Source organism: Salvelinus alpinus, chromosome 4 (genome assembly GCF_045679555.1).
Source record: "Salvelinus alpinus chromosome 4, SLU_Salpinus.1, whole genome shotgun sequence".
In the NCBI taxonomy this organism is placed as follows: Eukaryota; Metazoa; Chordata; class Actinopteri; order Salmoniformes; family Salmonidae; genus Salvelinus; species Salvelinus alpinus.
Window position 1 is genome coordinate 36,606,779 of NC_092089.1, and position 24,689 is coordinate 36,631,467.

The 24,689-nt window shown below is 40.9% G+C and overlaps 3 protein-coding genes and 1 long non-coding RNA gene across 5 annotated transcripts in view; 2 read left to right on the forward strand and 2 right to left on the reverse strand.

The window, feature by feature from the left end:
• Positions 1-266: 266 nt before the first annotated feature.
• Positions 267-2,285, reverse strand: LOC139572407 (alpha-crystallin A chain-like). Its single transcript, XM_071395165.1, has 3 exons — positions 2,127-2,285; positions 1,712-1,834; positions 267-1,492 (listed from the first exon to the last, which is right to left on the reverse strand). The coding sequence occupies exons 1-3, from the start codon at positions 2,283-2,285 to the stop codon at positions 1,325-1,327; spliced, it is 450 nt and encodes a 149-aa protein (XP_071251266.1). The 3' UTR covers positions 267-1,324.
• LOC139572417 (uncharacterized) lies at positions 1,396-4,972 on the forward strand. The gene is made up of 2 exons (XR_011674410.1): positions 1,396-1,523; positions 1,749-4,972. It is a non-coding gene; the product is annotated as an uncharacterized lncRNA (long non-coding RNA).
• On the reverse strand, positions 4,494-6,249 carry LOC139572411 (gamma-secretase subunit PEN-2). Its single transcript, XM_071395169.1, has 4 exons — positions 6,102-6,249; positions 5,614-5,724; positions 5,298-5,402; positions 4,494-4,986 (listed from the first exon to the last, which is right to left on the reverse strand). The coding sequence occupies exons 2-4, from the start codon at positions 5,672-5,674 to the stop codon at positions 4,847-4,849; spliced, it is 306 nt and encodes a 101-aa protein (XP_071251270.1). The 5' UTR covers positions 5,675-5,724; positions 6,102-6,249; the 3' UTR covers positions 4,494-4,846.
• Positions 6,250-7,016: 767 nt separating this feature from the next.
• Positions 7,017-24,689, forward strand: part of LOC139572376 (histone-lysine N-methyltransferase 2B-like) — a 58,428-nt gene continuing 40,755 nt past the window's right edge. The window contains exons 1-2 of one of the 2 annotated variants that reach the window (XM_071395110.1): positions 7,017-7,387; positions 17,761-17,839. In XM_071395110.1, coding sequence (XP_071251211.1) covers positions 7,079-7,387; positions 17,761-17,839 — 388 coding nt within the window. In that variant the 5' untranslated portion in view covers positions 7,017-7,078. Of the gene's footprint in view, positions 7,412-17,760; positions 17,840-24,689 lie in introns of both variants that reach the window. The other variant, XM_071395109.1, reaches the window with a different exon arrangement.

Sequence of the window (24,689 nt, forward strand, 5' to 3'; positions counted from 1 at the left end):
AAATGTGGAAAAAGTCAAGGGGTCTGAATACTTTCCGAATGCACTGTATTGTTAAATCATGTGTTATGCTGATTGTTTTGTCTTCTCATTGCAGACACAGATATGGTTCGTAGAGTGATATAATATTTGGCTATGCAAAGTGTTGAAGCAACCTTGGAACATGCTCTAAAAATAGATGTTTTTTCTTTCAGCGAGGTGGACTGTTGGATGAATTCCAGGAAGCGTGATCACTGGTGGTGAGCACACACATGGAACAAAAACAACAATCAATTCAACAGCATTTTTATTTTTGTACCGAAATATATAGTGCATTTATTTTTGTTAACAAATTCTCTTTTTACAATGAATAGTTAGAAAATATACAACAACCTTACTGTTGGGTTTTGTGAACATACTTGATCATCTGAGTGTTAAAACATTTACACATGATTTAGAGGGCATTAGACACGCCACACAATCAAATCAACATTTTCAATGGTTTTATATCATATTTACAATGAATGGTTCCATAAAAATATTAAGATTGATGAGTTAAATGGGATTATTTAGGATGAGGGATGCTTTTAAATGAGGAATCTGTCCTGTTAATATGTACAAACCTCAGAGGGAGAGAGAGCAGGGAATTCTAATGGTGTGACGGCTTAGTTAATGGGTGTTTTGGTACAGGCAGGCACCAGCTCCTTGGTGAGTGTTTGATATGTCTGTTGGAGGAGAGCTTGCCTGTATTTTTGCTTCTATCCTTATTTGGTGTGTGTACAGTTTACCAAGTCACCAATTACTTCACACTGGAAGAAGTTAAGCTACACTAAAGTTACCCATAACTACATTTTTATTTTCTTTAACTAAAGTTAATTTGAAAAATTGCAAACTACTTTGCGAAAACTATATTTGAAATGTCAGACTACAAATTGCAAGAACAGATCACTCTGGAGTAAGATGTTAACAAAATGTGTACTTTAGCATATTAAACACAACTGTTTCAAATGAGAATTAGAAAGGGGTAATACTGAAAAAGAAAGGAAATGATTGCCTACTTCACCCATATTTTCTATTTGCAAAAAAAGTAGGGTGTAGTTCCAGTAGTTAACCTTATTTTTGCTGTGTAGCAAACTACTAAATACTACCAAGATATGAACTGCCACCAAGCTACTGCAAAATGTAGTTAAATTACTAGTTGAACTACATGTAGTTTACTACCCCCCCCCCCCCCCCACTGGTTCCTATGGATTGTGTGTTTGTTCTTATGGTGTGTTTGTTCTTATGGTGTGTTTGTTCTTATGGTGTGTTTGTTCTTATGGTGTGTTTGTTCTTATGGTGTGTATGCTCATGGTTCTGAGTGGGACCGGTGTGTGGAGTTCTCCCCCTGCAGCATAGGGGCAGATATGATGAGGATGCCTTCAGGCGACACAGCCGACTCCAGAGCCATGGAGTCCACTCCCTCTGGAATCCTGTAGCGCCGGTTAAACTGTCGCGTCACCAGCCCCGACCCATCCTGCAAACACACGTTATAGTGAACACAGTCAGTGAGGAATGCTCGTTTTCAGGCTAACAAGTGGACTGGTTTCCAGTCTGTTTGGTCAGTAGTTGTCTGAAGCAGAAACAGACTGCATAGCAACCAGGCTATATTCAATGTCTGTCATCACACTATGACAGTGTGATTATGAACAGAGAACAACTCTTGCATAATACATGTAACACAGTAGTTGCTTACTTTTTTCTCTTTGTGTTTCCCTTGGACCTCCACAAAGTCTCCTGTCACCTTGACCATCAACTCCTCTGGGTTGAAGTGTTTTACATCAACCTGAACTGTGAATCGACTGTGGTCAGAACACACCTGGCAACAGGGGAAGATACCCAATATTACTACTCAAATTGACACTATTGCTGCTCTATTACTGCTGGTTTAATCTACTTTTATGTAATTCTATTCAAATGATAAGAAAATGCAAGAGCATCTGCAGTAAATGGGCATTCATTAAAATGTCTGTAGAATATAGAAAGTAAAACATAAATTAATTAATCAAGGCTACCTCATTGATACAAAATTGATATAAAAATGAATCCAGAAATGGTTTGATCATTGAGAAATTAGAGCACTGCATGCAGTGTAACGGGAATAAACCTACCTGTGCAGAGCCAGTGTGCTCCGTCACTGGGGTGAGCAGCTCCGACGGAGTGAATGAGTACAGCCCGAATGTCCCGTTGAGCCCGGGAAGAAGAGGCGGCAGGACCCTCTCCCATGCTATACCGCTGGCTGGAAAAGTGGGTGGCAGATCGAAGTCCATTTCGCGTCTGAGGTAAAAAATAAAATATGCGGTGATTGCTACAGCCTTTCACACCAGTATGGCCCGGGGATGTTACGAATATTCTAGGCCACAGGAAGAAATAGCATATGGGAAAAATGATAGTCCAATAAATGTAGGTCTATTCGAGAAACTATTAGCCTAATAGAAGTTGTTAGAATGAAGCAAGAAATAATTCAACCATAATATACCCGCTTCTTCACTGCTGTGGTTCAGAAAGTGATTGATTCGTAAAGGCTACAGCGATGGTTTTTATAGTCCTTGTCAAATCTGGAATATTGCAGTAAATAATACCGAATCCGCTTGAACCTCAAAGACCTTTCAAATTGTTGCTGGGAAGGGTCACCGTGTAAAATCCCGTCTGAGACGTAGAGTCGTTAGCACTTACCGTTATGAGATGCCTGCAAGTCCTATTATGTTCTGACTGCCAATAGGATGGATTGCTGCGTCCGTGTATCTGACTCTGCCCTTTTCCTTGACATAAACTGTGGAAGTTCCAGTTAAGGTCTGTATTTATGATAGCAGGAGTTACATAATGAGGCGGGAACTTCGCTGTGGGGCACCCTGCATTGCTTTGGATTCACCACCAGCCTGTTTGGGAATTATGGGAATTATGATTTTGTTTTAGTTGTTCTCAAATGCTTCGATAGCGTAGGGACCTGCCTTAAGGAACACTCCTCCCTATAATATCAACCTAAATATGAAGAACTGTTACGATATTCTCCATTAAAATCATATAGTGTACGTGTGATAATGCACCTTTTTAATTAACCTTACATGGTCGTTTTCCTTGACACCTGTTGGGAGCCCCTTTTGTTGATTTGGCAATTGGCATTCAACACTGCCAAAAGCGGTAATCTCAATACAGTGTTCTGCCAGGCAACAGTTCAGACGCTTCCTTCTAGGGATAGACTGCATAACGGACTGGACTGCTCAATAATTGCTGCTACAGATTCGTTGAAAACTGATTAAATATTGCAATTTTATTTTGACAGGCTTAATTGGAATGATGGTATCCATTAGGCCTACACTGCATAAACTGTGTTTATCCCGGGTTATCAACTGGGGCATGAGGATTTTTTTTTTTATCCTACGCTTATTAAACAGAGGTTGAACAAGGTCACAAACATTGTCAATGTCACACCCTGTAACAATATTTTACCAAACACTGGAATGTTAAAGATGTTACAACATTTATTTTATAGGTCTACATACTTCAGATTTTTCTGTTACATTGTTTATGTAATGATCTTTTGATCAATGTGAAGCAGGTGTTAAGCACACTAATCTTCAATCACATTGGCCTTATTTGGAAGTCTTTATATTCGAAAGAAAAATGATTCAATATTTGTATTAATTCTATAATTTCTACAGAGATGATCATAATCCCAAAGAGAGGGATGAACAAATCTGTGATTAATGTTGGCCAGTCTCCCCGAGCCACTTTGTCCTGGAGAGGAATTGGGGGAGATGATTAAAACAACCTTATTAATAATTAGGTCATCATGACATGCAGGGTGAACATCATGTTCTACAATTACACTGACACCACACCCACAACAATGTCATATAAGCCCCCCCGCATGTCACAGGTCTTAGCACCTCATCGATTGGGTATCTTATGACCATCCATCACACACATCTGATTTGGGTTTACATCCACTGCCCCTTGACCCCATTTAGAGCAGACAGTCGTGTGACTTATACAACCCTGGCAGACTCAATGGACTTGTTAAGTACTGGAGCTGGTGGGATGACATGTCCTTCCTGCCATGGCGTCGGTTGGTAATAGAAGTAGAGTCTGACACTGAGTACCTAAAAATGGCATCAACCATGATCCTGAAGAGGGGGGGTAACATTTGCTACAGATGGATTGAGTTTCATAATAGGCGCCTAAGAGATTGGCCAGAAGCGGACCTCATTTAAGCACTTAAAAATCATAATTCTGCAATCATAAAGTACTTTACTGGCTAATATCTCATCACTGTTGGAATTGTTTACACAGAGTACAAAGGATACTATGAATATTATTATCTGGAATAACTATGTTGTTATCGTGAGCAGTGTTAAACAAATACTGACATATTAAACACAAATCCAATTGGATATTGTTATCCAAAGCTATGCTCATACCATTCATATTATCCATAGGAGCCAAATGTCTAATGAAATGCACACTAGACCACAATCTGGCATCTAAACTGAAAACTTTATTACAGCAAATAAAAAAGGCATACACTTCCATTTAATTTAGAAATTAAATTTGCTATTTATTTTTGTCATACATACCATTCGCCTGTATAACCTTCCAAATTTACTCAAACGTGTTGAGACATCCACACACTACACACAATTTGGGGGAAAGGTGCAGTGTTCATAGGACATCTTCCCACTCATTAAAGCCCAGAAAAAAATACCATGATTATCCATTGAGATCAACTACACATTTAACCATTTCAACCTATGTTAGATTTGTCTATTAATTCTGTCATGGTAAAGTTTTATACAGTAGGAAGCGTTCTTGTTTCCCCGCCTTGTCTGTCTCAGGGAATGCCAAGTGGAATGGTGAAGGAGAGGTAGTCGCCCACCTCACCCCATTCTGCTCTGAAGTGTTGGAATATGGTTATCCATGTGGTGAGTACTGCAACCCACAGTAGCAACCCCAGCCCTGATCGCTTTACATCTGAAAGAGAGATGTAATTTATTGTAGTCATGTTTGCATAGAAACTGCATGCTTTCACTAATACTTACACTAATGTTAAACTAATACAAAGCCAACTTTATGTTTTAGCTGGATCATCTTATCTCATCATGGATCATAGGCCTACATCTCATAAGACACACAACCTGTAACATAAATGTATTATTTATCCAGTATGTGGATGTGCCACAACAAACCTGGACTACTAATAATTTGTACAGGAATCTTGAGTTATATTAATTAACAGCACTCTCTCTGTGTGCATAGACTCTGATTGGCAGATTGACACTCACATGTTTTGATCTGAAGTTGTTCAGTATATGTTGGCTTTACAAAGGCCTCTTTGAAAAACCACACCACATTCACCAGCCACAGGAACGGAAGGAATGCAAATCCCCCTGAGATAGAAAGTCATTACAGTATTACTACATGATTCTTGCATTACTTATATATATATATATACACACACACACACGTTGTAAACACTAACATTGGATAGCTCATGCAATGTTTTTCTCTTTGAACCATGCCAGGGGACAGAAATCCCCTGGTCACGTGGCTTATAATTAGAGAAAAACAACACTTGGTGGTTCAGACTTACCAACTTACCTAAATAGTATTTCCTGCAGAGGGTGAGTTTCTCCTCATTGGGAAGGCGCTCTAGGTTCATGTTGATTTCCTGTTATTTCCCCCTTCGTATTGACAGCTTTTCAAAGAGACCTTGAAGTATGATGGAAGAGTATAAAAGTGAGAGGGTATTTTGAAGATCTAGGACTGGCACATTTAGGCTTCATGGAACTGCCCGTCTGTAAAATACGAGGGTGCCCCCTATCGATAAAGAATGGAACAAGTCTTGTGTTTCCACCTAGCTTTTGCCTGGCTATCTGCTCAGATTACACGATAAAATAACATATTTAAACACCAATTTTGCGATCTGAAGTATTTTAAGGCGAAATGTGTAGGCTAGTAGCTAAGTTTTGAAAAAGCAGTCGAAAATACTGCGTACTGGATGGCTAACAATATATGCTACAATGTTAACAGCAATTGTCCTCTATTACAGAAAATACATCATTAATAATATTTCCCGAGGCTTTTACCTGTAATCTTTAATTATATAGATGTCAAATAGCTCTAAATTGCTTGACAACTTAACGTTAAACAGCTCAAACCATCAACACAAAAGAGAATTTCAACTTGTTCCTTTCCGCTTCCTACTCCAGTTTTCTGAAGAGGGGGATGTGACGTCCATATTGCACCCCCCCCCCCCCCGTTCATTGTGGGTAATGTAGTTCAGATAGCGTACATAGAAACGTATGTTTTGGCACTTAAATTCAAATATATTTCAACAGTGTAATTAACTTTTGCTTGTAGTAAATCACCTATGATTGCTGACGGTGCAGATGATCTGAATTGCAATGCAAAAGATATGCAAAATATGTGCCTTGCAGTTGCAAAATTACTGTTAACCTGCCTGTCTTATTCTGTGAATAATTTCCATCAGGGAAGTTTACTACAATATACAACCATAATTCTCCTCTTATCAATGCAAAAAAATATAGGCCTAGACTTGTGGATGTTTTCAATTCTTATTGTCAAATTATGTTTAGAGCTTGATTTAAGTGCATTGACTCTCTCTCTCTCTCATGTGAGGAGCGCGCACATAATGCATAGTGGTTCAATTTGTATGATCATATCGCCACTGAGGAATAGGGACAAGCCTAAAAATATTGGTACAGCGGTAGATGGCCATTCACAAAATGTGTATTTTTTTGCATGGAGGGAAGCTGGGCCTTGTAGTTAATTATCAATAAACGTAATGGTTGTAATGAAACGATGATCGAGCAATGTGTCCTTTGTTTAATATTAAATGGGTTTATTACTTGCATTACATATTGCATTGCACACACCACTCCTATAAATTCCAATCATCATTTAAATAAAGATTTGCAAGTTACCCTGTGAAGCTTTCCTTGGACATACTTCATTTCCCGGCAGCCTTGCAGGTCCCCCCTCCCTATCTCGCGCCTTCCCTCTTGTCTCACCTCAAGTTGCTATCGGTGTTGTTTTTGAAGCTATGATGGCGGCAGCGGGATGCGGATCAGCAACCGCGGCTGCCATAGGAGGCCAAGTTGGTACTGCTGCACCCCGAGGTCGCTTCCCTGGTCGGCCTTGGTCGTCTCGCAGCCGCTTGCGTTCTGAGAAGCGATGGCAACTCGACCGATCAGGGGCAGAAGCTGACGATGTGACTAATGCTGGAGGCCCAAGGCCCACAAGCCTGGTTCTCTCGTTAAACGAGGACCAGTCTCACTTGCGCTTACTTGGGATAGAGTCGAACCACAAGAGCTTAGCGGAGGCTGGGTACAGCTCAAGTGGGAGCGAAGAGGTGAGAGCCCAAATCGCTGCTGGAGTTAGTATATTTTTGCTTCTTTTATCATGTCATTTTGGTTACCTGTGTTGGTGTGTAGTTGTGTGTGTGTGTCATGTAGAGTTAGCCCCGTTTCATAATACTTTGCTTTAAGTGTCAACATTAGTTAGCTAGCCAGCTAACGTTAGCAGTAGCGACTTCATGAGATGTTCGTCAATAGCGCTAGCTAACAAAGGGGAAGGCTAATGTAATATTTGTCTGCATTGGAGCTCTATGGTTAGTTAGACATAAGATTTACCACGAATAACTTACATCCCCGCTAGCTAGCCAGGTATTTGTCTTAAATTAGTATTTAGCTCGTTTATGCCTGTATTTGCTGCAGTGAGTAACGAACGTAGCTACATAAATGTTTCTATGAATTCAAGAGGGGGAGGGGCTACGTCAGAATCCTACTCTCTATGATAGCTAACTAACTACCGTGTATGGGGATCATTTCACGTTCCTTTAAAAAACATGGCTTGCAGAATGTCACCAGGTCAGTTTTTTGTTGTTGCTGTCACTGAGTCAATTATTGTAACGCTTGCTAATGTAATTAGGTTGTTGGAGAAGTCATTGGAGGGAAAACTATGATAACGAAACCCGGTAGTGGGTACATTTGTCATGATGTGAGATGTTAACGTTACTTGGCCTGCTGTTGCAGTCCATTTTCTATTTCATTACAAGCAAGAGAGGAGCACCAAGCATATTAGATATTTACATTTGAAATATAAATAACCTAGGCCTACCTAATGACTGCAAGTATTCATATGTTAATAATCTGTCTTGGACCCAAGCTCCACATTAGCTGACAAAATGCTGCTGCCACAATATCGACTTTATTTGCATATTAACAGGCATGTAGCAGGTGTAGTTAGAGGCCTGCAACCCCTCCACAGTTCCCAGGCATGACTGGGTAAATTGCTGCTGGTTTCTTGGTAATGCCTCACCATCCATGAACAAAGATGCATTACCAGGAGGAGAAGATCATTTGAAAGATGTGCTTGGACTGTTTTTTAATGATTAACTTAACTAGTTGATGTAATGGCTTGTCCATTGCACTTGTGTTGGGTTTGTAATGGTATAGTTTGGTGCTCAAGACTAGCACGATAATCTACAGGTCATCCCAATGATGGTAAACATTTGACATGGGAGACCTATTCCAAGTAGGTAGTAACCTATAACACTATACATGGTCGTTTCCATGTAAAAGAACCCATGAGCACCAACGTGAAGTTCGTAGGAGCATATCAAATTGGGTGTCAAATGAAAGCGAAGAGTCTATATTTTTGGAAATTAAAGGTACAGATGCATTAAAAAAATATGTATTTTTGCCAGTTCGGCATTGATTTCTGGCAAAAAAGATGGAAAGGGGTCTTTAAAAATATCTACCAGAAAGTCATAAAAGGTATTAGAAATAAATCAAAACATAATGTTGAAGTAAAGACCCCTGCCAAGTAATATCAACAATTATTTTTAGTTTTAGAGAAATTATTTGCCTTTAAGTTGAAGAAACTTTTCCTTGTGCCCTGTAATTCCGTTAGCAAAATCCCACGTCTTTAAGATATTTTCAAATGTATCTCCCTCATGTGGAGGGAGGATAATGAACGTTCACAGAAGTAACGAGTAAATGTAGACCTACCAATTAGTTAGTGTTTTTACTGATTTTTGTTAATCAATTATTAAGTAATCATTAATGAAATTACTGCAATTGTCAACAATGGGAAATCATAGTAGTCACAAACCACCATTGAATCACCTACTACTGTCCTCCCTCCCACTGGCATACTGTTGGTGTACTCGGAAACTATTCAGCCTTATTCTGAAATGGATGAAATAAAAACATTGATGAAAACAATCGACACACAATACCCCATAATGACAAAGCAGAAACAGGTTTTTAGGAATTTTTGCAAATTTATATATAAAAAAAACCCATCCATGTAAATAAGTATTCAGACCCTTTACTATGAGACTCGAAATTGAGCTCAGGTGCATCCTGTTTCCATTGATCATCCTTGAGATGTTTCTAAAACTTGATTGGAGTCCACCTGTGGTAAATTAAATTGATTGAACATGATTTGGAAAGGCACACACCTGTCTATATAATGTCCCACAGTTAATAGTGCGTGTCAGAGCAAGGAATTGTCCGTAGAGCTCCGAGACAGGATTGTGTGTGTCGTGGCACCGATTTGGGGAAGGGTACTAAAACATTTCTCCAGCATTGAAGGTACCCAAGAACACAGTGGCCTCAATCATTCTTAAATGGAAGAATTTCGTAATCCCCAAAACACTTCTTAGAGCTGGCCGCCCGGCCAAACTGAGCAATCGGGGGTGAAGTGCCTTGGACAGGGAGGTGACCAAGAACCCGATTGTCACTCTGATTGACAGAGCGCCAAAGTTCCTCTGTGGAGATGGGAGAACCATCTCTGCAGCACTCCACCAATCAGGCCTTTATGGTAGAGTGGCCAGACGGAAGCCATTCAACTGTAAATGGAACATGACAGCCCATTTGGAGTTTGCCAAAAGGCACCTAAAGGACTCTCTGACCATGAGAAACAAGATTCTCAGGTCTGATGAAACCAAAATTGAACTCTGAATGCCAAGTGTCACATCTGGAAGAAACCTGGCACCATCCCTACAGGGAAGCAAGTTGGTGGCAGCAGTATGCTATGGGCATGTTTTTCAGTGGAAGGGACTGGGAGTCAGGTTTGAGGGAAAGATGAACAGAGCAAAGTACAGAGAGATCCTTGATGAAAACCTGCTCCAGAATGCTCAGGACCTCAGACTGGGATGAATCTTCAACAGGACAACGACCCTAAGCACAGAGCCGGGAAAGGGGGATACCTAGTCAGGAGTACTAACTAAATGCCTTCAACTGAAATGTGTCTTCCACATTTAACCCAACTCCTTTTGAATCAGAGCAGTGCGGGGGGCAGCCTTAATCGACATCCACATCTTTGGTGCCCAGGGAACAGTGTGTTAACTGCCTTGCTCAGAGGCAGAATGACAGATTTTTACCTTGTCAGCTCGGGGATTCGATCCAACAACCTTTCGGCTACTGGCCTAACGCTCTAACTACTAGGCTAGACAATACAGGAGTGGCTTCGGGACAAGTCTCTAAATGTCCTTGAGTGGCCCAGCCAGATCCCGGACTTGAACCCGATCGAACATCTCTGGAGAGACCTGAAATATGCTTTAACAAAGTATTGAGTAAGGGGTCTGAATACTTATGTAAATGTGATATTTCAGTTTATTTTTAATACATTTGCAAAAATGTCTAAACCTGCTTTTGCTTTGTCATTATGGGGTATTGTGTGTAGATTTGGGGGGGGGCAATGTAATACGTTTTAGAATAAGGTTGTAACATATTTCTTTGTTGTGGAAAAAGTAAAATGGGTCTGATTTACCCCCCCCCCCCAGTTAATGTTATCTCTCCCAGCTCTTACTGACAACTGCCCATGAGACCACTTGCTTTCTATTTACTGGAACTGGCATCTGAACCGACTGACACCGGACGTCCATGGACGTTGACATTTGGTCAGTCCGCCATGGCCTTGATTTCAACGTCCACAGACAGTTTTTTTGGTCAGTTTAGGCCTCGATTTGGCCAAAACATAAATCAAATCAAAGTTTATTTGTCACGTGCGCCTTACAGTGAAATGCTTACTTACAGGCTCTAACCAATGGTGCGGGGGGGAAAAGAAGGTATGTGTAGGTAAGTAAAGAAATAAAACAACAGTAAAAAGACATTTGAAAAAAGAGTAGCAAGGCTATATACAGACACCTGTTAGTCAGGCTTATTGAGGCAGTATGTACATGTAGGTATCGTTAAAGTGACTATGCATATATGATGAACAGAGAGTAGCAGAAGCATAAAAATAGGGGTTGGCGGGTGGTGGGACATAATGCAGATAGCCCGGTTAGCCAATGTGCGGGAGCACTGGTTGGTCGGGCCAATTTAGGTAGTATGTACATGAATGTATAGTTAAAGTGACCTATGCATATAAGATAAACGGAGTAGCAGCAGCGTAGACGTCCATGATTGGTTCAGATTTGGTCCGATCACCAATCCTAGACGTCTGTTTCACAATTTTGCACAGTACAGTGAAGCACAACTGGGTACAGTAAAGAAGACCATAGTTTATTACGCGTTAATGCAGAATTCAGCATTTTTCACTCAGAAAAAGAGAATTCCTAAGATACTGTATCTTACCGCGTTTTTTAAGCACAGATCTAAAATGCTTATTGTAATTTCTGCCAGGCATCAGACTAATTTTGTGCTTCAGTTGCACTTCACTCTAATGAGAATTCACGAACAGGCATTGTGCTCTGACTGATGTGTAGGTACTTTTCTCTGGTAATTTTCTCGGTGTAGCCTATTTTTCTCAGGTAAAATGCTAGATTAACTTCAAGCAACACATTAGGAAATGTAGCTGGCTATGCTCTTTCTATGATAAACAATAGAAATATGATGGTCATGCATCGTTTTTGCAAAAAATACCTTGATTTTTAAAATTGTAAGCTAATTTACTTGTGTGGCTGTTAGCCAGATAGTGTTGCACTTCTGTTGTCATCTGATGAAAATGAAGCTATTATCTGACAAATGTGTTGCACTAATGTATTTTCTGTGAAGAAGAACTATAGTTGCACTCTCCTGATCACCCTATTGAAACAAAAAGACACTTTCAACATAAAACGCGTGGGAAATGGTTTAAAACGCAGCTTTTGATGGTGTGCATTTTTGAAAATGCAGATTTCTGAACTCTAACGTGATCCCTGGTACAGTAGTCTACTGTACTGAATAGGGATCTTACCAGTTAATTGGTTAGCTGCCGAAAATACAGTTGACCGCTCATGCTTATCAGTCTATAGGTTAATTTGCATAATTTAGGGGAATTAAATTGTCCGTGTGTATTTTAGTTGGTTCTCATGTATCTTATTTATCGCACGCGCACAGCATACAGAGAATAGCCTATCACCTGTCAGAGAGCAGCTCCTCAAAAGATGGTACTGGAGTGAAATGTGCTTTTATATATTACTTTTTTTTTCTCAATCTCAACTCGTAATTTAAGCTCGCTTCCCATTCCCCATTCGAGTGCATATGCATATGTATCACTAGCCACTTTAAACAATGCCACTTAATATAATGTGTATGTATATAATGTACTCTATCATCTACTGCATCTTGCCATCTTTATGTAATACATGTATCACTAGCCACTTTAAACTATGCCACTTTTATGTTTACATACCCTACATTACTCATCTCATATGTATATACTGTACTCAATACCATCTACTGCATCTTGCCTATGCCGTTCTGTACCATCACTCATTCATATATCTTTATGTACATATTCTTTATCCCTTTACGCTCGTGTGTATAAGGTAGTAGTTGTGGAATTGTTAGGTTAGATTACTCGTTGGTTATTACTGCATTGTCGGAACTAGAAGCACAAGCATTTCGCTACACTCGCATTAACATCTGCTAACCATGTGTATGTGACAAATAAAATTTGATTTGATATGCTATAGTCAACGATAGTTAGGCTATCACCCACCACTTTGCAACATGAGCTTTAGGCAGTATAATTGTTTGAAACCTGAAAGTTTTACTTTACTTCAAATAATGAGACATGTCTTACTTGGCTTCAAGGTAGCCCAGAGAAAATCCAACCATAAAAACAGGCAATTATTTTATATAGACTTCCTCATGCCATTAACTTTAATTTCTTTACTGTTCTATTGATTTTCATATCAACTTTCTTTTGTTGGCTAGAAGCCAAAGGCACAATCCTAGTCATATTAGCAACCCATCCTAGTTCAAATCAAATCAAATCACATTTTATTAGTCACATACACATGGTTAGCAGATGTTAATGCGAGTGTAGCGAAATGCTTGTGCTTCTAGTTCCGACAATGCAGTAATAACCAACAAGTAATCTAACCTAACAATTCCACAACTACTACCTTATACACACACACAAGTGTAAAGGGATAAAGAATATGTACATAAAGATATATGAATGAGTGGTGGTACAGAACGGCATGGCAAGATGCAGTAGATGGTATAGAGTACGGTATATACATATGAGATGAGTACTGTAGGGTATGTAAACATAAAGTGGCATAGTTTAAAGTGGCTAGTGGTACATGTATTACATAAGATGGCAAGATGCAGTAGATGATATAGAGTACAGTATATACATATGAGATGGGTAATGTAGGGTATGTAAACATTATATTAAGTGGCATTGTTTAAAGTGGCTAGTGGTACATTTTTACATAATTTCCATCAATTCCCATTTTTAAAGTGGCTGGAGTTGAGTCAGTATGTTGGCAGCGGCCGCTAAATGTTAGTGGTGGCTGTTTAACAGTCTGATGGCCTTGAGATAGAAGCTGTTTTTTAGTCTCTCGGTCCCTGCTTTGATGCACCTGTACTGACCTCGCCTTCTGGATGATAGCGGGGTGAACAGGCAGTGGCTTGGGTGGTTGTTGTCCTTGATGATCTTTATGGCCTTCCTGTGACATTGGGTGGTGTAGGTGTCCTGGAGGGCAGGTAGTTTGCCCCCGGTGGTGCGTTCTGCAGACCTCACTACCCTCTGGAGAGCCTTACGGTTGTGGGCGGAGCAGTTGCCGTACCAGGCGGTGATACAGCCCGACAGGATGCTCTCGATTGTGCATCTGTAGAAGTTTGTGAGTGCTTTTGGTGACAAGCCGAATTTCTTCAGCCTCCTGAGGTTGAAGAGGCGCTGCTGCGCCTTCTTCACAACGCTGTCTGTGTGGGTGGACCAATTCAATTTGTCCGTGATGTGTACACCGAGGAACTTAAAACTTTCCACCTTCTCCACTACTGACCCGTCGATGTGGATAGGGGGGTGCTCCCTCTGCTGTTTCCTGAAGTCCACAATCATCTCCTTTGTTTTGTTGACGTTGAGTGTGAGGTTATTTTCCTGACACCACACTCCGAGGGCCCTCACCTCCTCCCTGTAGGCCGTCTCGTCGTTGTTGGTAATCAAGCCTACCACTGTAGTGTCATCCGCAAACTTGATGATTGAGTTGGAGGCGTGCATGGCCACGCAGTCGTGGGTGAACAGGGAGTACAGGAGAGGGCTCAGAACGCACCCTTGTGGGGCCCCAGTGTTGAGGATCAGCGGGGTGGAGATGTTGTTACCTACCCTCACCACCTGGGGGCGGCCCGTCAGGAAGTCCAGGACCCAGTTGCACAGGGCGGGGTCGAGACCCAGGGTCTCGAGCTTGATGACGAGTTTGGAGGGTACTATGGTGTTAAATGCTGAGCTGTAATCGATGAACAGCATTCTCACATGGGTATTCCTCTTGTCCAGATGGGTTAGGGCAGTGTGCAGTGTGGTTGCGATTGCGTCGTCTGTGGACCTATTGGGTCGGTAAGCAAATTGGAGTGGGTCTAGGGTGTCCGGTAGGGTGGAGGTGATATGGTCCTTGACTAGTCTCTCAAAGCACTTCATGATGACGGAAGTGAGTGCTACGGGGCGGTAGTCGTTTAGCTCAGTTACCTTAGCTTTCTTGGGAACAGGAACAATGGTGGCCCTCTTGAAGCATGTGGGAACAGCAGACTGGGATAAGGATTGATTGAATATGTCCGTAAACACACCAGCCAGCTGGTCTGCGCATGCTCTGAGGACGCGGCTGGGAATGCCGTCTGGGCCTGCAGCCTTGCGAGGGTTAACACGTTTAAATGTTTTACTCACCTCGGCTGCAGTGAAGGAGAGCCCGCAGGTTTTGGTAGGGGGCCGTGTCAGTGGCACTGTATTGTCCTCAAAGCGGGCAAAAAAGTTGTTTAGCCTGTCTGGGAGCAAGACATCCTGGTCCGCGACGGTGCTGGCTTTCTTTTTGTAATCCGTGATTGACTGTAGACCCTGCCACATACCTCTTGTGTCTGAGCTGTTGAATTGCGACTCGATTTTGTCTCTGTACTGGGACTTAGCCTGTTTGATTGCCTTGCGGAGAGAATAGCTACACTGTTTGTATTCGGTCATGCTTCCGGTCACCTTGCCCTGGTTAAAAGCAGTGGTTCGTGCTTTCAGTTTCACGCGAATGCTGCCGTCAATCCACGGTTTCTGGTTTGGGAATGTTTTAATCGTTGCTGTGGGTACGACATCGTCAATGCACTTCCTAATGAACTCGCTCACCGAATCAGCATATTCGTCAATATTGTTGTTGGACGCAATGCGGAACATATTCCAATCCGCGTGATCGAAGCAGTCTTGAAGCGTGGATTCAGATTGGTCGGACCAGCGTTGAACAGACCTGAGCGCGGGAGCTTGTTGTTTTAGTTTCTGTTTGTAGGCTGGAATCAACAAAATGGAGTCGTGGTCAGCTTTTCCGAAAGGGGGGCGGGGGAGGGCCTTATATGCGTCGCGGAAATTAGTATAACAATGATCTAGGGTTTTCCCAGCCCTGGTAGCACAATCGATATGCTGATAGAATTTAGGGAGTTTTGTTTTTAGATTAGCCTTGTTAAAATCCCCAGCTACGATGAATGCAGCCTCAGGGTGTGTGGTTTCCAGTTTACAAAGAGTCAGATAAAGTTCGTTCAGGGCCATCGATGTGTCTGCTTGGGGGGGAATATATACGGCTGTGATTATGATTGAAGAGAATTCCCTTGGTAGATAATGCGGTCGACATTTGATTGTGAGGAGTTCTAGATCAGGTGAACAGAATGACTTGAGTTCCTGTGTGTTGTTATGATGATCACACCACGTCTCGTTAATCATAAGGCATACCCCCCCGCCCCTCTTCTTACCAGAAAGATGTTTGTTTCTGTCGGCGCGATGCATGAAGAAACCAGCTGGCTGCACCGACTCCGTTAGCGTCTCTTGAGTTAGCCATGTTTCCGTGAAGCAGAGCACGTTGCAATCCCTGATGTCTCTCTGGAATGCTACCCGTGCTCGGATTTCATCAACCTTATTGTCAAGAGACTGGACATTGGCGAGTAGTATGCTAGGGAGTGGAGCGCGATGTGCCCGTCTCCGAAGCCTGACAGTTGTTGCTGTTAGATTCCCCATCTTTTTGTGTCACACATGAAACCGCTCGCATTAGGTGAGCAGTTTTTGAACTGCTTTTCCCGCGTAATGCATTTTGGCAAATGTTTGAATGACATTTTATTAGCTGCTTCATTACAAGAGTTGCATGTTCCATAATAGGCTATAACATTTTGACTGTAAGACAATAGGCTTGCTATTGTTGCATGTTTGTATTAAGCTCTTAATTAATGAAAAATGTCCGCTCCTTTTTTTAATGCATAGTATTTTCGGTTGGTCATGCCATTTTACTGTTTGTAAAAATGTAGCTGTTTTATTGACCGGTTAATGATGGTCGGATAGTCGGCAGCAAAATTTAACGAAATTTGCAATTCTAGTACTGTACTGTACCCTACATAGAAGTTGGTTCAGATTTGTTCCGGACCAACCAAATTTGGTCTTAATTGGTGACAGAGATCATGAGAATAATGGCCAGTGTGTAGAATAATACCCAAATATGCAAAGTAAGATATTGCATATTTTTACCTTTTGTGTACCTAATTCAGGATACATCACCATGAAGAGTGAAATTCATATCCATAATTATGCATTTCTGTGTTGTACAGATCAGAGACCGATTAGGTAATTCCGCAATCATTGTTCTGTTACCGGTTGTAAATTCACTTCACATAGTGTATTCGATACCCAAAATCGAATTTCAAAGTCAAGGTGTCATGTCATAGCTGACACTCCATTCTTTCAGCAAACATCTTTGAATCTGAAGTTTTTGGAAAATGTGGTTGCATAAACAGAGGGAGATTTTACTGTTACCAAATTTAGCATCTGCACAGTTCTACCAGTAAATGTATTTTTGTGAAATTTTCTGTGTAAATTGTTCAAAGTACTCCTTGTGCATAGAGTTGTATGGTTTGTTCAACTTTGAAATCAATGTTTTTTGTTTAGCATACATTTTAATGTAAAAAATAGGAGTCTCAGCGTAATTCTGTTATCATGGAATGACCTACTCACTACATGACATTACACAATATAATTTTTGATTGCCATGCCACTGTTCTCCCTCAAGATTGGGATATAAAAAAAAAAATCTGTAGTCAACCGTACTAGTACTAGCATTCAATTGCATAGGCCTAGTTGTGTTCAGGTGTGTGTGTGTTAGGTTATTGTCAGTGTTGTCTAAGCTTTTAGACCTAATTGTTGCATGTAAACTACTATTCATCAATTTCAAATGCATATTCGGTATCAAACTGTTGTGAGGTTATGGAAAATTGTGAAACAGTCGGGAAACGCATGTTGGGTGTCCAAAGTTAATAATCTGACCTTGCCTTTCAGGGAGATGATTTCACAGGATTTGAATCTGATCGTAAAGGATATAAAGGCCCCATACGGTCCAGACATAATCCCTCAAAAAGTAAGTATTAGCCTATTCTACACCTATGCCCATCCCTTGCCACCTATCTATTATTCTTGGGCGGAATTGAGATTTTCATACTGTTATTCTGCCATCCCGGGATTTACGGTATTACTGGTATAGCACACAAGTGGCTCAAAATGCAAAAAAGGCCCATTGGCAGTCTATTACCAGAATTCCAACAAAATTAGCACAATTAATGGCAAATTCTCATGGACGCTTTTAGCTGAATGCTAACGAGCACAAACGAACAAACCAATTGCAAAGACTGGCAAATCCAGCTCATAAAGTTATACAAGTATAGCTAGTAGTCATTTCTGGTGTGGACATCTTACAAGCTAAAGTGAACAAGAGAAATTTTGCAAATAAACAAAGTTGTAATGCATGCTTGTCTGAAGGAAGAACAGCATCTGTACGCTGAGAAGAGGGGAGGAGAACAGAAAGGATGAAAAAAAACGATAGTTGGAAGCACAGACAAAAAATGGCAACTGTACAGATGATTCATCCAGAGCTCTTTGACTTATCAAACACGGCAGAAAGCTAACCACCCGTCTCCTTATTAATTCAGCCACTTACTTAGATAACTAACAAGTAACCAAATACACAGCTGGAGAGTATAGCACATCTTAGACAGTTTTAAGATATCTGATGGCTAACATTTAGTAGTGAATTGCATACAAGTATAACTTTATCACCTCATGTGCGCCACACAGAGACTCACCGATAGATATTGAACACAATGGACTCACCAGCTCCCGCTTTCTCCCGTTGTGTTCTTTACAACGAACACATGACTGGCTGCTGTTCTGGGAAACTATGATATGCTTCATAAATAAATATGTGACCGGGGAAATAGGGTTGCACATTTTGAGGAATATTCAGAGGTGGAAACTTTCTGTGGGAATATACGGAAATATATGTAAATTAATATTAATACCATTTAAATGTAGATGTTTTTTGCATTGGATATATTTACCATATCATATGGAGACAGAAACATAAACCTTTTACCTTATCATATGTAGACATAATTGCAAATGATTAAATCCTTCCAATGGAAAAATAATAATAAAATGTAGTTACGAATTGAACTTTAATTAAATGAGTTGACTTCACATGGCATGATTTCACTGAACAACAAAAGAAAGGGAATATTGAATGATCCATCGCTTCTCCCAAAAATGTTTTCAACATACATCTGTAAAATGATAGTCTAGAAACTAAAGCTTTGGTTGTCTACCATGTCTTCTCCCTGGACCTCCTCAATGTCCACCTCTTGAACATCAGACTCTGAGGCCTCATCTTCACTATCACTTTCCAACCTTGTTGAGGATGGCTCGTTGTTAGGCTCAAAAAGCTTCAAATTTGCCCGGATGGCCACCAATTGTTCACCCCTTGTATTGGTCAGCCTGTTGTCTGCTTTGGTGTGTGTGTGTTCCCAAACAAGGACCAGTTGCGCTCTGAGGTGGCTGATGTTGGTGGGATTTGGAGGATGTTGGAGACAACAGGGGAAAGAGCCTCAGATCCACAAAGCCCCTTCCACCAGATGGCTGATGAGATGTTGGCATGACTGCCATATTGCATCTCCATCCAAAAGCCTTTGCTTGGAAGTGTACTTCGCCAGACTGCCAAGAACCTTGCCCTCATCCAGGTCAAGGTGGCGAGACACGGTAGTGATGACACCATAGGCCTTGTTGATTTCTCCACCAGACAGGATGCTCTTGACAGCATACTTGGGGTCCAACATGTACACTGAGGAGTGTATGGGCTTCAGGCAGAAATCTTTGCGCTTTTTGATTAATTTCAGAACTGCAGTTTCCTCTGCTTTGAGCAACAGTGAAGTGGGCAGGGCAGTACGGATTTCTTCTCTTACATCTGCAAGCAGAGTCTGAACATCAGACAAGATGGCATTGTCTCCCTCAATCCGTTCAGTGGCTACTGCTATAGGTTTCAGGCTGTTTACCACTCTCTCCCAAAATACATCAACCAGGAGGATCTTCTTGATGGGGCTGTCCATATTGGCAGACTGTGATATGGCCGTTTCTTGGAGAGACTCCTTCCCTTCCAGGAGACTGTCAAACATGATGACAACACCGCCCCAACTGGTGTTGCTGGGCAGCTTCAATGTGGTGTTCTCATTCTTCTCACTTTTCTTGGTGACGTAGATTGCTGCTATAACTTGATGACCCTTCACATACCTAACCATTTCCTTGGCTCTCTTGTAGAGTGTATCCATTGTTTTCAGTGCCATGATGTCCTTGAGCAGATTCAATGCATGAGCAGCACAGCCAATGGATGTGAGGGTAGAACTCTTCCACTTTAGACCAAGCAGCCTTCATGTTCGCAGCATTGTCTGTTACGAGTGCAAATACCTTCTGTGGTCCACGGTCATTGACTGCCTTCAGCTCATCTGCAATGTAGAGACCGGTGTGTCTGTTGTCTCTTGTGTCTGTGCTCTTGTAGAATACTGGTTGAGGGGTGGAGATGATGTATTTAATTATTCCTTGCCCACGAACATTCAACCACCCATCAGAGATGATTGCAATACAGTCTGCTTTCTCTATGATTTGCTTGACCTTCACTTGAACTCTGCATCCAGCAAATGAGTAGATAAAGCATGTCTGGTTAGAGGGGTGTATGCTGGGCGTAGAACATTCAGAAATCTCTTCCAATACACATTGCATCCGAGGTGAACCAGTTGCATGCACAGCTCGAGCAAGACATTCATCAGCATTTCTCTGACTACGTTCCTCCATTGAGTCAAAGAAACCTCTGATTCCAGGAGGACCATGAGCTGTTGCTATCGATAAGGTGTCATCATTTTCACCTCGAATAGAAGTAGAGGGACTTTTGTCAGAGGTTGCTTGTTGTGAGCGCTGAGGGAACTTTATGCACTTGGCCAGATGATTCTGCATCTTTGTTGCATTCTTCACATGATTTGGCACAGTATTTGCAAATGTGCACAGCTTTTCCTTCTACATTGGCTGCAGTGAAATGTCTCCACACATCAGATAGTGCCTGTGGCATTTTCCTGTGAAGATTAGAAAAAAATTGTAAGAAAAACTAAAATACAATTCCATGTACAGATAAATAGTTAAGCAGTCAGATTAAACAACTCCTTTGTAAGATAAATGTTTTAAAATGAAACATGTATGGAAACGGGTGAATTAACCTGTCTAGGATGAGAGTGCCGCTAGCGGCACTCCCCCCCCACCCCCACTGAAAAACCAGTGCCGCGAAATTCAAATTATTATTTTTTTTTTAAAATATTTAACTTTCACACATTAAAGTCCAATACAGCTAATGAAAGACACAGATCTTGTGAATCCAGTCAACATGTCCGATTTTTAAAATGTTTTACAGGGAAGACACAATATGTAAAGATGTACATCTATTACCTAAAAACACATTAGCATAATCCACCATCTTTTATTTGTCCACCAACACCAGTAGCTATCACCAATTCGGCTAAACTAAGATATTTATAGCCCCTAACCAAGAAAAAAACTCATCAGATGACAGTCTGATAACATATTTATGGTATGGGATAGGTTTTGTTAGAAAAAAGTGCATATTTCAGGTAGATGGCATAGGTTACAATTGCACCCACCGTCACAAATGGAATAGAAAAACTACTTAGAGCAACGTGTTTACCTACTTACTAATCATCAAACATTTCGTAAAAATACACAGCATACACGAATCGAAAGACACAGATCCTGTGAATACAGACAATATTTCAGATTTTCTAAGTGTCTTACAGCGAAAACACAATAAATCGTTATATTAGCATAGCACATAGCACATAGCAGCCCAGCATTGATTCTAGCCAAAGTGAGCGATAAAAGTAAACATCGCCAAAATATATTAATTTTTTCACTAACCTTCTCAGAATTCTTCAGATGACACTCCTGTAACATCATATTACACAATCCATATAGAGTTTGATCGAAAATGTTTATATTTAGCCACCAAAATCATGGTTAGACAATGTGAAATGTAGCTCAGCTGGTCAGAAAAAGTCTGTGCGCCACTTAGACAGTGATCTACTCTTATACATAAATACTCATAAACGTGACTAAAAAATATAGGGTGGACAGGGATTGATAGACAATTTAATTCTTAATACAATCGCGGAATTACATTTTTTAAATTATCCTTACTTTTCAATACAGCTTGCGCCAAGCGAAGCTACGTCAAAAAACATGGCGTCCTAAGCCACTAACATTTTTCGACAGAAACACGATTTATCATAATAAAAATGTCCTACTTTGAGCTGTTCTTCCATCAGTATCTTGGGCAAAGGATCCTTTCTTGGGTCCAATCGTCTTTTGGTGGAAAGCTGTCCTCTTGCCATGTGGAAATGCCAACTGCGTTCGGGATGAACTGGAAGCGTGCCCAGCAATTCACAGCGTTTCAGAAATAAATGTCCCAAAATCGCACTAAACGGATATAAATTGCTATAAAACGCTTTAAATTAACTACCTTATGATGTTTTTAACTCCCATAACGAGTAGAAACATGACCAGAGTAATATTACTCCCTCCACTAATGCTTGGAACAGGTGCGGGTCGGTGTCCTCTAGGCGCATGACGCAGCTCCAAAAGAGTGACTAGCATCAGGGTTTTTTAATTTATAGTGCCTGTGAACGCGCAATCGACCCCATTCAAATCGTCATCACGTAAAGACATCCAGGGGAAGACGTAAGCAGTGTCCGTATAGTCATAGCAATAACAGTGCCCTTTTAACTGACTCCAGAACAGTGGCCAAAATTTCTGAAATCTGACTCCATGTCAGGGAAATTGCTGTAGAATGGGCTCTGTTCCACTTAGAGACAAAATTTCAACTCCTATAGAAACTATAGACTGTTTTCTATCCAATAATAATAATAATATGCATATTGTACGATCAAGAACTTTGTGGGAAGCCGTTTCAAAAAATTACACGATTAGCATAAATAGCCACAACAGCGCCCCCATCCTCAACAGGTTACACTCCTCAGTTAGCAGGCTCAAGCAAGCTAAAAGCCACATGGTAGCAAACACTAACTAGCAGAAATGGTTAACCAGTTAGAAATTATTTAAACACACTTTGCTGTAGGCAACTATTTACTAGTTAACAAATTTATGTATCCCACAAAAAAGGTTCACTGTGATAAGCTAACTTTTTTGATGAATTTAAGCCAAATTCCCAGGCTTATCTTCCCATGGAAAATTCCCGGAAAGTTTCCGACCCTTTGCAATCCTACTCATGTATCATGGAAGTATTGGTGAAATGTTTACAATACATGTTTACAATACAAAGTGTTATGTTCGGGGTAAATCTAACACACCACATCACTGAGTAACTCTCTTCATATTTACAAGCATGGTGGTGGCTGCTTCATGTTATGGGTTTGCTTGTCATCGGCAACTGCTAGTAAGTTTTTTGTAGGACAAAAAGAAACAGAATAGAGATAAGCACAAGCAAAATCCTCGAGGAAAACCTGGTTTGGTGTGCTTTCCAAAAGCCACTGGAAGACAAGTTCACCTTTCAACAAGACAATAACCTACTACACAAGGACAAATTTATACATCAAATCAATATTTCTCATGTGCGCCGAATACAACAGGTCTTACAGTGAAATGCTTACTTACAGGCTCTAACCAATAGTGCAAAAAAGGTATTAGGTGAACAATAGGTAAGTAAAGAAATAAAACAACAGTAAATAGACAGGCTATATTCAGTAGCGAGTCTAAAAGTAGCAAGGCTACATACAGACACCGGTTAGTCAGACTGATTGAGGTAGGATGTACATGTAGATATGGTTAAAGTGACTATGCATATATAATGAACAGAGAGTAGCAGTAGCGTAAAAGAGGGGTTGGTGGGAGGTGGGACACAATGCAGATAGCCTGGTTAGTCAAAATTCTCGGAGCACTGGTTGGTCGGCCCAATTGGGGTAGTATGTACATGAATGTATAGTTAAAGTGACTATGCATATATGATAAACAGAGAGTAGCATCAGCGTTAAAGAGGGGTTGGGGGGTGGGGGGGCAAACAGTGCAAATAGTCCGGGTAGCCTTTTGATTACCTGTTCAGAAGTTTATGGCTTGGGGGTAAAAACTGTTGAGAAGCCTTTTTGTCCTAGACTTGGCACTCCGGTACCGCTTGCCATGCGGTGTTAGAGAGAATAACATACATACATACATGCATGCATGCATGCATACATACATACATACATACAGTTGAAGTCAGAAGTTTACATACACTTAGGTTGGAGTCATTAAAACTCGTTTTTCAACCACTCCACAAATTTCTTCTTAACAAACTATAGTTTTGGCAAGTCGGTTCAGACATCTACTTTGTGCATGACACAAGTCATTTTTCCAACAATTGTTTACAGATAGATTATTTCACTTATAATTCACTGTATCACAATTCCAGTTGGTCAGAAGTTTACATACACTAAGTTGACTGTGTTAAACAGCGTGGGACATTCCAGAAAATGATGTCATGGCTTTAGAAGCTTCTAATAGGCTAATTGACAAAATTTGAGTCAATTGGAGGTGTAACTGTGGATGTATTTCAAGGCCTACCTTCAAACTCAGTGCCCCTTTGCTTGACATCATGGGAAAATCAAAAGAAATCAGCCAAGACCTCAGAAAGAATTGTAGACCTCCACAAGTCTGGTTCTTCCTTGGGAGCAATTTCCAAATGCCTGAAGCTACCCCGTTCTTCTGTACAAACAATAGTACACATGTATAAACACAATGGGACCGCGTAGCCGTCATACCACTTGGGAAGGAGACGCGTTCTGTCTCCTGGAGATGAACAAACTTTAGTGCGAAAAGTGTAGATCAATCCCAGA